The following is a 16,661-nucleotide window of genomic DNA, read 5'->3' as shown; positions in this document are numbered from 1 at the left end:
GTCAGTTCATGGATCTTAGAAGTCTGGAGTTAGTACTTGGTATTAGTGCATGAACCAAAGGAGCCGTTGAATGAAGGTGCCAGTGCTTGGACTCACCAGCGAGTGGTGCAAGGGGCCAAGGACGCGCAGCCAACAACCCAACCAACCAGCCAACCAAGCTTTCCAGGTACCTTATAAGCCACTTAAGCCTGACAAGTCAAGAGGAGGGCAAGCCCGGAGAGTTTATCCGGGGGTGGTCAGGATCCTCCAGAGGGATTGACCACGGCCTTTTCAGATGTGCCGCCACAGTTCCCTATCTTGGTGCTTGACCACCTGCAGAAAGCCAAGTACGGAGTAGATAACAGATAACGGACAATCTTGCAACCATCGTTGATGGCCAATTCCGTCCACGACTTTCCAATCTGCGTCATCGATTCGATAGCATGGCTTGAAAAATGGAGATAAAATGATGGACAATGCATGAAACTTGGCCGTCTCCCACGTCTCCCGCACACGCTATGGCCGAATTCTATTTCGCGTCTTCCCAACTACCTGTTTCCTGGGCTTGCGATTGACTAGGTTCGGGGGGCAGCGTGCAGCGGGAGGCGACCTTGAACTCTACAATCCTGTTGTACGCTTCCCATCATCGCCAAACGGATGCGCAAATGTTGGCCCTGCGGCTGAAATTGAACCATGTTGAAAAAGCTCTCCGTCGGGTCGTGTCGTCGAGATTTCACCACTTTTTATCATCCCCTTTCGCGCCTCCCTGCCCAGCTCTGCCATTGTCGTTGCTGGCGTCGCTCACCATGTTTGTCGTTGCTGTATGACCTGCTTCCTCCTCTCTCGTTTTCTCCTGGCTACTGTCGCGCCTGCTCTGTGAAAAGAGAATTGTGACTGCCCGTCGCTTTTTTTTTTGTGGTCGCACGCTCCTGCTGCTATTGTTGCAGCTCGCCCCTCTTTATCACCCAACCTTCACTTCCAGATCGCAGAGTCACTCAAATCACATCGCCTTGGGGACGAGATCCTTCTCTTCTTTTGCACATATTATTTGTCACTGCTAGTGGTTGGTTTAGACCCGACCTCTGGCACAGCTTGCTACCTTACCACAACTCCCAACCCTTTGGTGCGCTCGAACTCTAAAGGTCCTGACTTGCTCAGAATCACCAAAGTGTTTTGACATCAATATCGCTCTTCGAATTGCCTCTTTTAATCCCAGACTCGTTCACCTCAACAAACCATGGGTGCTCCATCGACCTTGATTTTCGTGGTCCTGGCGGCCATCTGTGCCACGATCAACGCAATTCCCACCATCTCAGTGGTCGGTTCAAAGTTCTTCACAAGCGATGGCGACCAATTCTTCGTCAAAGGTACGGGTCAAGTCGGCGGAAGGGCTGTTGTTGATCCTGGCTGACTGAGGCGCTTCTCGTAGGTGTTGCGTACCAGCTGGTCGAAGACGACCCTCTCGTCAACACCACCCAATGTCAACTGGATGCCACACTCATGCAGCAGCTAGGCGCAAACGCCATTCGTGTGTACCATGTGGACGCCTCGGCCGATCATGCCGGTTGTATGAACGCTTTTGCCGCTGCTGGGATTTACCTGTTTGTGGATATGGACAGCTTCAAAACATACATTCGATATGTAGGGCAGATAACAATAAACCAGACCACGGCTAGAGACGGCGCAGCTGACACTGCCCCAGGAATCTGACTCGTCGTGGACCGCGAACAAATCGGCTTCGTATAGAGCTGTTATGGACAACTTTCAACAATACGACAACACCGCTGGGTTTTTCGTGGGCAACGAGGTGCTCAATGTTTGTATGTGACACATCAGTCTCGATTGAGGCTCACGCACCCACTAATAAGCCAACAGTGGCCGATTCTGGCGCTGCGCCCTATCTTCTCTCCGCAGCTGCCGACCTCAAGAGTTACCGAGATGCCAAAGGCTACCGCAAGATTCCTATCGGCTACTCGGCAACTGACACTGCCGTTCTTCGGCCTATGCTTCAGGACTACTTGGTGTGCCGCCCTAACGTGACTGAGCGCCTCGACTTCTACGCATTGAACAGCTACGAGTGGTGTGGCTCTACACCTGATTTTCAGACTTCAGGATACATTGGACTGCAGGCACTTGCCGAGGATTACCCAGTACCTATTTTCTTCTCCGAGGATGGCTGCAATACCGTACCGCCGCGCACATTCAACGATCAAGCTGCCATCTTTGGACCGCAGATGGTGGACACCTGGTCTGGAGCCATCATCTACGAATGGATTCAAGAGATGAACAATTATGGACTTGTGTCGTATGGTCCGCAGGTGGGACCAGACGTCAACCAAGGGTCAACCATAATACAAGGGTAGATATGATGGCTTACGAACGCACGGATTTCCGAGGCCGATCGAGCTGACCGCGTTTACAGATTCACCCGCCAAGGAGTACCGACTCCTGTATCACCAGATTTCAGCAACCTCCAACAACAATGGAAGACCCTGAACCCTACAGGGGTGAAATCAGTCCAGTATGCGGCGACAGTCAAGACCACGCCACCACCTTGCCCAAGTTCGACCGCAGGAGGATGGACAGTGGACCCTAGCGCGCCTCTCCCCACGGTTGGAGTCGGTGCCGTCTCAGCAGGTATGCCAAACGGCGTGCCGAAGGGCAGCATTACAGTGGACCCTTCTGCCGCCAGGACCCCTTCTCCTTATACTTCGCTCTCTGTTTCTGCTCTTTCCACGTCGCTCGCATTTTCGACTTCGCAGACCGGTAGTACTTACAGCTCGACAGTCACCCCATCGTCGATGACCAGCAGCACGGCATCGGCGGCCACCTCGCAAGGTGCTGCTGGCAGAACCGTTTACGGACCTCCCTCGTTCAAGGATGCTGGGCTGGTAGGTATGGTGCTTGCATTGGCGTCTGTGGGCGCTGGGGTAATGGTGTGGCTGTGAAAACACCAGATGATAACTCTCAGGTACCTCTCGGAGATGGATGTGGTTGATCTTACGATTCACGAAAAGGATAACAGCGAGTTTCGATTCGGGAAGATTGCAGCAACACGATCAAAGTATTGGGTGAAAGTGAAAAGGTAGACGATACACAAAGTATGATACGTGACTGCAGCGAGGAAACAAAAATAGATTTAATGGTAATCCCAAGAATGAATGATGGGCCCACTTACACGTCTAGTGTTCACCGACTGGTGTGTTGATTACTTTACAATAATAATTACTGGTGTGCAGTTCGCGTTCCGATTCATGCTGGAGGCTAGCTAGTTGATGGGCCACCTCGATCTGCCTAAGCGAGACCGCCTACGGCATCGGCTGATGCCCGGGACGCCGTCCCCTTTGGGGGTAAGAGTAATTCCCATCTGGGAAAGATCTGGGTTTGAAGAAAGATGATGAGTTAAGCTGCAACACGGCAAGATTCCCACATATGGTCAGGCAAGCGGGAGCATCTTTTGAGGACAAGAACGACAAGGGGTTCTGGTGGAAGGCGTACTGATATACAGGACTCATGTCTACGCGTACCTAGCATAGAATAATACGTGGTACTTGGTTGGTGTCATCCGATAGAAGGCGTCACCAAGGGTGATTTCCCTCGTTCACGGTTCCACGGCCTTATCTTTTTGGCCACACGAGCACTCCACGGCGTATCCCGGTAAGATGTATTTTGACCGACACTTCGGCCGAAGAATACGGGGGAAGCAGGCAGATCTGGAGAGTGGTATAAGTAAGGACAGATACAGACTTGCAGCTGACATGTATCTGATGGCATACAGAAGGACTATATTAACCTCTAAGGCAAGGCAAGTAGAGAAGGGGAGATAAAAAACGTCGGAAAAAGAGTTGTTCGGGCCTCATAAGTCCGGAAAATCATCCATGATCCACTCTTATCCCACTTGCTGTTTTAGCTTACAAGTGGCTTGGCACCCACACACATTGGCCTTTTGGTGACTCGAAGCTTCCTTCTATCTACATAGTATCTAGCCTAACCTCGTAGTGTGATTGGACCAACCTTTCCCTGACCTCACCGAGAAATTTCGATCTTTTTTTCTCCAATGCCCTGCCCAACGTGACGACATTATCGTCCAAACCATTTGATTGAACCATCAAATCCATGCCGTCAAAGGGGAAGAAAGGGGTCTTGTTGATGGTGACATTGCCCCCCTTCAATCATTGCTTACCCAGCTGCATGTTGCAGTCACAACGATCCGTGTGGTTCGGACGAAGAATCCACGTCAATGATCCATCCATACACAGGTCGTATTCCTTTCCCCTTCCTTTTTCTTTTCCTGCTCCCAACATGCTCAAGGCTTATAAATCCATCCTCCTCCACGTGCTTCGCGGTTACTTGTTGAGCTCCGTAATGTCCGGCCCTCAACTTGCCATTGGTGTGGATTAATTCTCTAGATACAGTGTGCCTCTGTGAAACCTAGCGGTGTAGGGCCGACTGTCGCCGTGTATCTCCATTCGTTCGCTTCCACTCTGTTCCTCTCACTCTACTTCAATATCTTCGTCACCTAACTCCCCCCTTCCAAGCCTTTTCACGACCGTCGTTCTCTTTATCTTTGCGGTTCAAAGCCCTTGTTTCAAAACAATTTCCGGTCCGTCGGTCCGACCTACCGGACCACTTACAAAGCATTTGACCTGAGAGTTAATTGACCTTTGGCGAGGGACAAGGGTCATCTGCATATTAAGCTACTCACAAAGGACTTCACCTCCCACAGATCTCAAGAAGACAACGAGGCAAGATGTTCAACCAGCACAGTGGAGAAATGTTCCGTAGGCGGTACGGCCACGACGGTGAGTTCTCCTTGATCCAGGACGTCAACATTTGTCAGAGCGCTAACTTGCACAGAACCACTCGCAAACTTGCACAATGTCGCCTTACCCGGGGAGCTCTCGCAGGATACAAGCGCAGTGCCTTCGCCGCATGGGTCCGGTGAGCCTTCGAGAAGTCAGAGCCAGGAGCGCGAGGGGACATGGGGTGAACGCGATATCGGAGGCCCTGTCAGCCGAGAAGAGGCTATGGCCCAGTTTGAGGAGATCCGGAGGGAGATCTCCAGACTCAGCCTGCAACGTACCGCAACCCGTGATTCCGGTGCCGAAAAAGCGAGGACTTGGCTCTCCAGAGCTCGATCTCGACCGTCGATGGCTCGGACCCGCACAATCGCTTCAAGAGCCAGCAGTGAGGCCACCGATGCGACCTGGGACAAGGAGGCAGGCCCGGAACCGGTCGAGGAGGATGACCTGGATCTAGGCGCTTTCCTCAAGGACGGTCATTTCGAGAAACGCACCGAGGCAGGGGAGTCGGCCAAGAAGGTGGGAGTAGTGTTCAAGAACCTGACCGTCAAGGGAGTGGGCGCTCAAGCAACCTTCACAAAAACCCTGCCAGAGGCAATCGTGGGCACCTTTGGACCTGACCTCTACCGCCTCGTGACCAGATTTGTCCCTGCTTTGAAACTCGGCAAGCCACCTCTGACCAGGGATCTGATCCACAATTTCACTGGCAGTGTCCGCGATGGCGAGATGATGCTGGTGCTCGGTCGTCCAGGGTCAGGCTGTTCCACATTTCTCAAGGTCATTGCCAACCAAAGGGAAACCTTCGCTGGTGTTGAAGGCCTGGTCACCTACGGGGGCATCTCGGCCGAAGAACAAAAGAGAAGCTACCGCGGCGAAGTAAACTACAATCCCGAAGACGATCAACACCTCCCTACTTTGACCGTGTGGCAGACTTTGAAGTTTGCGTTAATGAACAAGACCAAGAAACAGGATGCGAACACCATCCCCATCATCATCGACGCGCTCTTGAAGATGTTTGGCATCTCCCACACAAGAGACACTTTAGTGGGAAACGAGTACGTACGAGGTGTCTCCGGGGGTGAACGAAAACGAGTTGGTATCGCGGAGACCCTGGCAACAAAGTCAACGGTGGTCTGTTGGGACAATTCGACGCGTGGTTTGGATGCCTCCACCGCTTTGGATTATGCAAAGTCGCTTCGCGTCATGACTGACATTTCGAATCGAACGACCTTTGTCACTCTCTACCAGGCGGGTGAGGGCATCTATGAGCTCATGGACAAGGTCTTGGTCATCGAACAAGGCCGCATGATCTACCAAGGCCCGGCGAAGCAAGCACGCCAGTATTTCATTGACCTGGGATTCCATTGCCCCGATCGACAAACCACAGCAGACTTCCTGACTTCAGTGGGCGACCCTAACGAGCGGCAATTCCGAAGCGGCATGGAAGCTTCGACACCTAAAACTGCACAAGAGTTGGAGGCGGCGTATCTCAAATCGGACATTTACAGAGCGGTGCTCGCCGATGTCGAAAGCTACGAAAAGGAAATCAAGGCTTCCAATTGCTCCGATACCAGACAATTCCAGGCAGCCGTTCAGGAACAAAAGAGCAACAGTAAACTCATCTCACCCCGGTCCAGCTACACCGTCTCCTTTTGGCGGCAGGTTATGGCTTGTACACTGCGCGAGTTCTGGCTTTTCTGGGGTGACAAGTCGACGCTGTACACCAAGGCCTTCATTATCATTTCAAACGCTCTGATCGTCGGTTCCTTATTCTATGGAGAAAGCCTCGACACCAGCGGCGCATTTTCTCGAGGTGGCGCTCTTTTCTTTTCCATTCTGTTCCTTGGCTGGTTACAACTGACAGAGTTGGTGAGGGCGGTCAGCGGCCGTGTCGTGATCGAACGACATCGCGACTATGCGTTCTATCGGCCTAGCGCTGTGGTTATCGCTAGAGTCGTTCTCGACCTGCCGGTCGTCGCGGTCCAGGCGGTCGTCTTCACGGTAGTGCTCTACTTTATGGCTAATCTCGATGTCGATGCGGGCAAGTTCTTCATCACTCTCCTTTTCGTGTACATCAGTACGATTTGCATTACGGCACTCTATCGGATGTTTGCAGCCTTGAGTCCTACCATTGACGATGCGGTTAGATTTTCCGGCCTCGCACTCAATCTCTTGGTCATCTTCGTCGGTTATACGATTCCAAAGACCATTTTGACCGGCGATGTGATCTGGTTTGGTTGGTTGTTCTACATCAATCCGGTTGCATATTCGTACGAGGCAGTATTGACGAACGAGTTCCACGGTCGTTTGATGGAATGCTCTCCTTCCAACTTGGTGCCCCGTGGACCCAACGCACAACCGGGCTATCAAGGATGTTCTCTTTCCGGAGCGACTCTAGGCAGCACCAGCGTCAGTGGCGATGCTTACTTTGAGAATACCTTTGGCTATTCGCGCTCACATCTCTGGCGGAACTTCGGAGTGGTCATCGCCTTTACGGTCCTTTACATATCGATCACAGCCTTCGCGTCTGAAATCTTCTCATTTGTTGGAGGGGGAGGTGGTGCTTTGATCTTCAAGAAAACCCGCAAAGCAAAGAGGATGGTCGGCGAAGAGACCAAACATATGGATGAAGAGAAGGCTGTGACACCTGCGGACCCGGGCTCGAGCGGCACCTCGGAAATGATGAAGGAGGAGCCGGGCGCCATGGTGGATAGCATCGCCAAAAGTAAGAGTGTGTTCACGTGGGAGAATGTCCAGTACGAAGTTCCATACCAAAGTGGCACGAGAAAATTGCTCAACGGGGTCAACGGATACGTCAAACCCGGAATTATGATTGCGCTCATGGGTGCGTCGGGGGCCGGCAAGACAACCTTGCTCAATACCCTCTCGCAGCGGCAGACCACGGGCACTGTTTCAGGGGATATGCTTGTCGACGGACGTCCTCTTGGGATCGAGTTTCAGCGGGGGACCGGCTTCTGCGAACAGATGGACTTGCACGATGAAGCTGCCACCATTCGTGAAGCTCTCGAGTTCTCGGCGATATTGAGGCAAGATCGGCATGTGCCAAAGCAGGAGAAGCTCGACTATGTCAATAAGATCATCGAATTACTGGAACTCCACGACATCGAGGACGCCATCATCGGCTCTCTGGGTGTCGAACAGCGCAAGAGATTGACCATTGGGGTGGAACTGGCTGCGAAGCCGGAGTTGCTGCTGTTTCTCGACGAGCCGACCAGCGGGCTGGATTCTCAATCTGCCTTTTCGATTGTCCGCTTCCTGAAGAAGCTCTCCCAGGCGGGTCAAGCCATCATCTGCACCATTCACCAACCTTCTTCGATGCTGATCCAGCAATTTGATATGGTCTTGGCCCTGAACCCGGGCGGCAACCCGTTTTACTTTGGTCCCATCGGGGAGAATGGAGCGGCTGTGATTGAGTATTTCGCCAAACGAGGTACCCAATGCCCACCAAACAAGAACGTGGCCGAGTTCATTCTCGAGACGGCTGCGAAAGGAGGCAAGAGAAGAGCAGATGGAAAGCGGGTCAACTGGAACAAAGAATGGCTTGAGTCAGAAGAGAACGCCGCCATGCTCAAGGAGATTCAACGCCTGAAGGAAGAACGGTCCAAGGAGCCGCCGAAGGAGGTCAAGGAGCAGCTCGCCTTTGCAGCTCCCATACCACTCCAGACCTACGAGCTTACGAAGCGTACCTTCCGCTCTTACTGGCGGGACCCGTCATATTTGTATGCGAAGCTCTTCACCAGCGTCCTCATCGGCATCTTCAACGGCTTCACCTTCTACAACCTTGACGACTCAGTTGCGTCGCTGCAGGAACGGTTCTTCACTTCTTTCCTGATCATCGTCATTCCTCCGACCATCGTCAACGGCGTCGTTCCCAAGTTCTACCAAAGCCGCGCGTTGTGGGAAGCGCGTGAATATCCATCTCGCATTTACGGATGGTTCGCTTTCTGCACGGCACAGGTCGTCGCCGAAATCCCCACGGCCATTATCAGCGCTGTCATCTACTGGCTGCTGTGGTACTATCCGACGGGACTGCCACGCGACAGCGAGACGGCGGGGTACATGTTCCTGATGACCATGCTGTTCTACTTCTTCATGTCGTCTTGGGGCCAGTGGATCTGTGCGTTTGCCCCTTCGTTTACGGTGATTTCGAACACGCTGCCGTTCTTTTTCGTCATGGTCTCCATCTTTAACGGGATCGTGAGGCCTTACAGCCAGCTGCCCGTGTTCTGGCGGTACTGGATGTACTACGTGAACCCGGCCACGTGGTGGCTGCGTGGCGTGCTGGCGGCGACATTGAAAGACGTGGCAGTCCGCTGTGCGCCGGGTGAATCGACGCTCTACAACGCCCCACCTGGCCAGACCTGCCAGTCGTACACGCAACCGTTCATTGACTCGTCAGGTTTGGGTTATGTGAGCACTCTCGCGAACGGGACGTGCGCGTACTGTCCATACGCGACGGGGAGGGAGTATCTCGCCACGCTGAACACCAAGCCGAACGAGCAGTGGCGTGACTTTGGCATCTTCCTAGTCTTTGTGTGCTCAAACTGGCTGCTCGTCTACTTCTTCATCTATACCGTGAGGGTGAAGAAATGGAGCTTCGGGATGCGCTATGTCTTTGGTATGGTTGAGAAGGTGATTGAGGTCACGAAGGGTTTGGCGAAGAGGAACAAGTAAAAGTGAACCATGGCACATTGCTTTAGAGCGGTGTGGCATAGTGTTTTGTGACGACGGGCAAATCAGGATCTGGTGAGAAGGAGAAGAATAGCCAGGAAGTGACGAGCCCTCGAAGACGTGTGGTCTGGTTGAGTGCCAACAGGAAGCAACTGGCCGTGCAAGAATGATCTCGGACGAGTGGTGCGAGTGGATGGGGTGGAGAGGTAGTAGTAGAGAGAAGGAAGAAGTAAAAACAAGCCAAAAATGGAAAAATGTGCGAGATGAAAGTCACACTATAGATCTAGTCCTGTAGCATCTGAATCCCTGGATGATGCAGATGAGGTTCCGCTAGGAAGCATTCGATCCTCGATCCTCCAAAAATAAAACACGGAGAGCAAAGCTAAAGTGCGGTCAACACCAGTCATTCCACACTCACAGGGCCCAGGACCAACCAAGTACATATGTAGGAGTCAGAGAAATTTCACTCCTGATCATCCTCAACGCCCACGATTTGACAACTAACCTCCCACAGCCTCTTTGCGTCGTCGACGTCATAGCACCAGGGCGCATACCCCGGAGCCCAGAGGACATCGGTCGCGCCCTCCGGGAAGGGCGGACTTACTGCGCAGTCGTCGAGGAATTTGCCCCCGGTACCCTCGAGTTCCTTGTCGACGGCGGCGAGGACCGTGGTGGCCGCGCCCTGCGCGACGGATTTGAGGCAGCGCTGCACTTCGGGGATGGCGACGATGGCGGACACGTCCATGTGCGAGGCGAGGCCCGTTTCGATGATCCCGCCCGGGTGCAGGGACCAGGAGTGGATCCCTCGAGTGTTGTAGCGCCGCTCGATCTCGTTGGACATGTAGATGTTGGCCGTCTTGGATTGTCCGTACGCCTTGTAGGGGGTGTACACGCCGGGGCCCGACAGGGTGAGGTCGTCAAAGACGATGCGCGACTGGCGATGGCCGATGGACGAGACGTTGACGACCCGCGACTGGAATGCTGGGGACGACGCCGCGAGCAGCGCGGGCTTCAGGAGTTGGAACAGCAGGAAATGGCCGAGGTGGTTGGTCTGGAACTGCACTTCGTGGCCATCACGCGTGAGTTGCCGCTCCGGCACGGCCATGACCCCGGCGTTGTTGACCAGCACGTTCAACTTGGTTTCGCGCGCGAGGAACTCTGCCGCACAGCGCCGCACGCTCGCAAAGTCCGCCGTGTCCAGCAAGAGCAGCTCGACCCGACCGCTTTGGAGCAAGTCGTCGCCCAGCGCCGCGCGCGCCTTGTCCAGGTTCCGCGCCGTCGCGTACACCTTGGCCCCGGTGGCCGCGAGCGCCCGCACCGTCTCGACCCCGATCCCGGCCGACGTCCCCGTCACCAGCATGACCTTGTCGCTCAGCGCGTTTTCCAGCCGGTTGTCCGCGATGATTTGGAGGGCTGTTGGGCGTGAGTCGCCCGGCCCGGCGAGCTTGGATGGGACGTGCGCTTCGGCGTAGCGGGTTGTCATTTTCTTTTTCTTCCTTTTTTTTTCGTAGTCGGGGTTCTCTCTCAAGATGAGATGATCGTGTGTTGTTTAAACCAAGAAATAAGGATGAATGAATGGAAAAAGGGGGCCTGTGATCCTTTCTGGATAGGGGGGAGGGAGGTTTGGCTTCAATGGAGGAAAAAAAAAGCGTAGTGTTGCGATAGATATCTGAGATGTCTTGAGGCGTCTGTGCTGTATGTATGTATCGTTTCTTGTGTATTATTATACTTGACCAAAGGTTCACCACCCACACAGATCCAAGGTCTTGACAAGATCAGGTCTTCCATGCCCTCTTTTTATATCCAAAAAAAAAACCAACCAAAACAAACCTTTCCACGGGACCGCTCACTGGATCCAGTCTTCTCTCCAGTAAACGTTTATGCATGCTCGCCTTGCTGCAAGATCGAGGAGATACCTTTTCGTTATTTCCTCCCTCCTTGTCCGAAATTTAATGCATCTGGCAATCTGGGGAAAAAACTTACCTAAACACCGAGTTATGCATTGAGCTTGCCTTGGCTTGGCCTTTTTGCGCCACGGAGCGTGGCCTCGTTGCTGGGGTTGTTATATTGACCTGACCCAGGGGGAATAGGTTGTGTCTAATCAGAATGGAAGTGGACAGATTCGTCACTACTATTCGGGCGAAATGGTGCGGTTGTACATTGAAGCTGGATTGTGAGGCTCGTTCCAGCTCCCCAGATGCAGGGATGGAATGTAGGTTGCTTACGGGGTCGGAGAAAATAAATCCTCGGCGGACAAAGGCACGGCCATGGACGGACCAAGATTCGGAATTTGGTCTGTCTCTCATGTTCATTTATGCACGTAGAGCTCAACCCGTCTTTGTTTTCTGTTGTATATACGTCCATGATGCCCACGAAGCCATGGTATCAGAAGATGGTTGGAATTTGCGACTCGAGCCTCTTCTGCCAGCCAACTCTATACTAAGACAGGATAGGAACCTCTATAGAGTCTGTCACTCCCAGCTGATGACCCTCTTTTCCGACCAGAATTGCCCATTGGCACCTTTAATGTCTCCAATGGCCAACAAGACGGGCGTCTGCGCTCCTTGGTCGGGCGTCTTCACTCCCCTTCCTTTGGTCATGTCCGTGTTGACGTAGCCTGGGCAACAGCTATTGATCAGGACTTTGCTACCCTTTTGCGCAGTCTGCCTCGCAATCGCCGCTGTCATTCCTATCACGCCAGCTTTCGAGACACCGTACGCAGATTCGGGCCAATTCTTCTGGTAAGTCCCGTTCGACACCGCCGTCGAGAACTCTTCCATGAGTTGGGTGATCTCTTCGGGTGTCTTTGCGTGCAAGAATCGAGATCGAATGGACCTCGAGTACCTGGAGTCCAGTGCGCCTGCCGTACTGGCCACATTGACCAGTCTGCCGCCATCCTTGATATGTGGCAGCAGTTTCTGTGTGACATCCAACGTCCCATAATAGTTGCAGTGCAGAGTCTTCCGGACCACGTTTTCGTCGAATCCATCCATCGCGATGGCGGCGTTGTTGATCAAGAAATCTATGCCTTCGGGGTGTTCTTGCGCGATGTTGCCTGCAAACTCCTCGATGCTCTGCTTGCTGTCAATGTCCAGCTGGAGAAACTTCACATCCGTGAGCCCTCCATGAGATCTCAAGGCTTTTGCATGTTCTAGTTGGGGGTCTGCCTTGATAGACTCCAGAGCCGCCTTCCCCTTCTCTTCGTTCCGCGCAGTCAGGTAGATGAGTAAAGGGCCGCTGTTCAGTGTAGAGTGCGGATACTGGAGTGCGAGCTGGCGGATAATGGCAAGTCCGATCCCTTTGTTGGATCCTGTGCAGGCACCCACACGCGCATATGCTGTCATTTTGATAGTTACTGGGCAGAAAAGCGCAAAGAGGATGAAGCACCTAGATAAAGCCACCGCATGACTAAAGTACATTAAATCAAGGGCTCACCTTATCCGGAGTTAGCGGGCAGTGCAGGGGATGCGTGTCATAGATCCGCCTGATGCTCCGATAAGGCCCTGCACAGAGCAGCTACAAGACATTGTACTGGTTGGGAGGTACATTTTTGCAAGATGGTATACAATGCATCAGAACTTGATAGAGCTTTACAGTGACAGCCCCAGAGGCGACAGTTGACAGAGAAAACAGAGCTAGACTTTGACGGGCAGATGGAGAGACTGATTTGCATTGCAGGGGCATCCATTGGTGGGCGATTCTCGTAGCCGAGAGTTTTTGCAGTGGTTGAACCCTAGGGCCGAGGCCAACCGCTGTCGATAGTGACGTCTTTCGCACCGAGAAGTTCAATCGCCGAAGCATTTCCATCCAAACCTATCGCCTCAGGTCAAAAACCACCGTCGTCCCCAGCTTCGCACCGATCTTGCAGACCACCAGACCTCGCAATGGCCTCGAAATCCCTTCCTAGACCTCTGTTGCGGCTGGCGACACCTGCTCAACAATGTCGTTTCTACTCCAGACCCTCCGCTTCGATATTCAGAGCTTCCCCCGCCTCACGTCGAGCTGGTCGCAGCCTGTCACGAGCCATACGACCACTTTTTGTTGCAGGCCAAAGGCGATCCATTTCTGCTAGCTTGCAGCGACGCTACGCCGATGTCGAAGAAGACAAAGGCTTCGACCCAGCCTCCGTTGAACGCGAATCCGATGAGGTCGATGTCTGCATCGTCGGCGCTGGCCCAGCGGGACTGAGTGCTGCCATTCGATTAAAGCAATTGGCCAATGACGCGGGGAATGAAGAGTTTCGCGTTGTCGTTCTGGAAAAAGCTGGCGAGGTTGGTGCACATATTCTGTCCGGCAATGTGCTGGAACCCAGGGCTATAAACGAGTTGATCCCGGACTGGTTGAGTGAGGACAATGAAAATCGATTTACGCAGGCCACACCTGCCGGGTCAGATAAGATGCGATTCTTGACAAAATCAAGTGCAATTCCTATACCGACACCTCCGCAGATGCACAACGAAGGCAATTACATCATTTCTCTGAGTCAATTTGTCAAGTGGTTGGGTGAAAGAGCTGAAGAGGTGGGCGTCGAAATATATGCCGGTTTCGCGGGTGCCGAGATTCTCTACAACAATGAAGGCGCAGTCAAGGGGGTTGCCACAAATGATCAAGGTGTGGGAAGAAATGGAAAGGCGAAAGCCAGCTTCGAGCGAGGGATGGAGTTCCATGCCAAGGTTACGCTCCTGGCCGAAGGATGCCATGGCAGCCTGACCAAGCAAGTGTCCAAGAAGTTTGACCTGAGGAGGGACTGCCAGCCGCAAACGTATGGGCTCGGACTCAAGGAGGTCTGGGAAATCCAACCGGAAAAGTTCAAGAAGGGGCAGATTTCTCACACCATGGGGTATCCGCTGTCGAAGAACGTTTATGGTGGCGGATGGATGTATCACTTCGGAGAAAACATGGTGAGTTTGGGGTTGGTCGTCGGCCTCGACTATGCCAACCCCTGGATCTCTCCCTACGGGGAATTCCAGCGCATGAAGCTCCATCCATTTTACAAGTCCGTCCTGGAAGGTGGCAAGTGCATTGCATATGGCGCTCGCGCTCTCAACGAAGGTGGCTTCCAATCGATACCAAAATGTGCGTTCCCCGGAGGTGCCCTGATCGGCGACACTGCTGGCTTCCTCAACGTACCTAAGATCAAGGGCACGCACACGTCGATGAAATCTGGCATGTTGGCTGCTGAAGCCGCGTATCAGGCTCTCGCAAACAACAGCGAAACAAGCACTATCTTCCTGTACAACTATGAGGACGCCCTTCGGGAAAGCTGGATCTGGCCTGAACTCAAAGCCGTGCGCAACATGCGACCCTCTTTCCACAACCCTCTCGGCATTTATGGTGGCATCATGTACTCTGGTTTGGAGGCTTTCGTCTTCCGTGGCATGATGCCCTGGACTCTGAAGCACAAGCAACCCGACTGGGCAGCCACTAAACCCGCCGACCAATTCAACAAGATCGAATATCCAAAACCTGATGGCGAAATCACCTTTGATATCTTGACTAGCGTCTCACGGACTGGAACCAATCATGAGGAGGATCAACCTGTGCATCTGCAGGTGAAGGATTGGGATGCACATGCGCAAAAGGAGTGGCCGAAGTACAAAGGCGTCGAGAACAGGTTTTGTCCTGCCGGTGTGTATGAGTATGTCGAAGATGACACCAAAGATATCGGGGTGCGGTTTCAGATCAACTCTCAGAAGTAAGTCCCCTTTACCTTGGGCACGGGGCTTTTCGATATCATACTTACACTGACGCTACTAGCTGCATTCATTGCAAAACATGTGACATTAAAGTACCAGATCAAGACATCAACTGGCAAACTCCCCAAGGTGGTGAAGGGCCAAGCTACAGCATCACTTGAGAGGCCTCTTGATTGAAATTGTGACGAAGAAGCAGTGACTCGGCCCAGTCAATTGCCTCAACCAGAGGATTCTCCCTCGTGTCGCGCGGCAGGGTCCGCGTGTGATATGCTTAAGTTCTGGGCAGCTTCTTATAAGGCCTATGCTTTTCTAAGCAGTGTGTGAGAGATATTTTGGGGGTTTGATCTCATCACAGAAACATACGGCCATAATTCCTGGCGGCAGCAATGACTTTCAATAGACACACTCAAACAACCAGGGTCTGAACAACAGGAGAAATGCTATGGACGCATTATCAACGCCAACGGGGTGGCGGCGACAAGACAGAGGGGATGGAGTGCCAGGAAGAGGAAATACATGTATACTTTCGAGGGCATTATAGGACAAAGACAGCCCATCACCTTTCCTGACTGCACATATCAGTCAAAGTGAACATAGCATTTGATCTCCAATGAAAATTGCAGTTATCTATTTACCCCCGCTTTGGTAAACCCAGCGAGTCAAATCAATGGAAAAATCCCCTGTACCAGTACAGGTGGACGTACAAGTAGAGTTGATGTACAAGTACCTACAAGTACAAGGGAGGTAGCTAATGTGGATAGAGCTCATCTCCACTCTTCGATGGACTGGCTCTCTAGGTCGGCTGAGTCTTCTTCTGTACCGCGAATCTCAACGAACTACGGATCAAGGTGTCAGGCAAATGAGAGACCGGCCAGACTGATCCATCACCTTTCTGTTTCGTGATGTGGTGGTCGCACCCTTGAATAGTGTGTGGTGACGAGACTGCAGCCTTAGTAATGAGGCACGTGTGAGGCTTTCGCTTACAAGGCTGCATGACCGGAATGGGCAGGCTCTCCGAGAGCAAATAATTTCTCGTACTTGTTGGCGGATAAAGTTGCGCTCTTTCGAGCTGGGAAGGCACGAAGGGGTGGGCCTCGTATGGATCCTTTCGGAAAGTGCCACCAATCTATTGGCTGGAATGACACCGGTTTGGGGGATTTTTGGGCGACCTTTCGGGACACGGTTTCCCGGTGGTGATTGGCTGTCAAGGCCTCGTCATCCCTGCCACCAACGACATGCCAAGCCAGCATGTGAAACAAACCGACCTACCGATCGCCCAAACCGCGTCAGGTTCGTGACTCATTTCCGCATCTCACCATTTTCCTCTTTTCTTCCCTTGCTCTTTTTCTTTGCCTTCACAATTCTCTCTCCTCCTTCCTTATCACCCATTCCATAACTGGCTTGGGTTGTTTGCCATTGTGGGAGTCCGCAGTCAAACGGCATTCGACCGCTTGTCAAAACGCAGGTGTGTTTGACAGCTGACTGCTGAATT

General features: G+C 52.8%; 5 protein-coding genes across 5 annotated transcripts; 3 read left to right on the top strand and 2 right to left on the bottom strand.

Annotated features, from left to right (window-relative positions):
* Window positions 1–1,216: 1,216 nt before the first annotated feature.
* Z517_03372 (uncharacterized protein) lies at window positions 1,217–2,927 on the top strand (the record flags this gene model as incomplete). The annotated part of the gene is made up of 5 exons (XM_013432479.1): window positions 1,217–1,346; window positions 1,409–1,620; window positions 1,682–1,799; window positions 1,855–2,338; window positions 2,402–2,927. The coding sequence occupies 5 exons, from the start codon at window positions 1,217–1,219 to the stop codon at window positions 2,925–2,927; spliced, it is 1,470 nt and encodes a 489-aa protein (XP_013287933.1).
* A 1,802-nt stretch (window positions 2,928–4,729) lies between these two features.
* Z517_03371 (uncharacterized protein) lies at window positions 4,730–9,476 on the top strand (the record flags this gene model as incomplete). Its single annotated transcript, XM_013432478.1, has 2 exons — window positions 4,730–4,781; window positions 4,837–9,476. The coding sequence occupies 2 exons, from the start codon at window positions 4,730–4,732 to the stop codon at window positions 9,474–9,476; spliced, it is 4,692 nt and encodes a 1,563-aa protein (XP_013287932.1).
* Window positions 9,477–9,936: 460 nt separating this feature from the next.
* Window positions 9,937–10,956, bottom strand: Z517_03370 (uncharacterized protein; the record flags this gene model as incomplete). Its single annotated transcript, XM_013432477.1, has 1 exon — window positions 9,937–10,956. One exon carries the CDS (start codon window positions 10,954–10,956, stop codon window positions 9,937–9,939), a length of 1,020 nt encoding a protein of 339 aa, XP_013287931.1.
* Window positions 10,957–11,944: 988 nt separating this feature from the next.
* Z517_03369 (uncharacterized protein) lies at window positions 11,945–12,817 on the bottom strand (the record flags this gene model as incomplete). The annotated part of the gene is made up of 1 exon (XM_013432476.1): window positions 11,945–12,817. The coding sequence occupies one exon, from the start codon at window positions 12,815–12,817 to the stop codon at window positions 11,945–11,947; it is 873 nt and encodes a 290-aa protein (XP_013287930.1).
* A 540-nt stretch (window positions 12,818–13,357) lies between these two features.
* Z517_03368 (uncharacterized protein) lies at window positions 13,358–15,330 on the top strand (the record flags this gene model as incomplete). Its single annotated transcript, XM_013432475.1, has 2 exons — window positions 13,358–15,168; window positions 15,231–15,330. 2 exons carry the CDS (start codon window positions 13,358–13,360, stop codon window positions 15,328–15,330), a joined length of 1,911 nt encoding a protein of 636 aa, XP_013287929.1.
* Between the last annotated feature and the right edge of the window lie 1,331 nt (window positions 15,331–16,661).

This window comes from Fonsecaea pedrosoi (genome assembly GCF_000835455.1).
Source record: "Fonsecaea pedrosoi CBS 271.37 unplaced genomic scaffold supercont1.2, whole genome shotgun sequence".
NCBI lineage: Eukaryota > Fungi > Ascomycota > Eurotiomycetes > Chaetothyriales > Herpotrichiellaceae > Fonsecaea > Fonsecaea pedrosoi.
The sequence above is the reverse complement of the archived record's forward strand: the minus strand, read 5'-3'. Positions and strand labels throughout refer to the sequence as shown.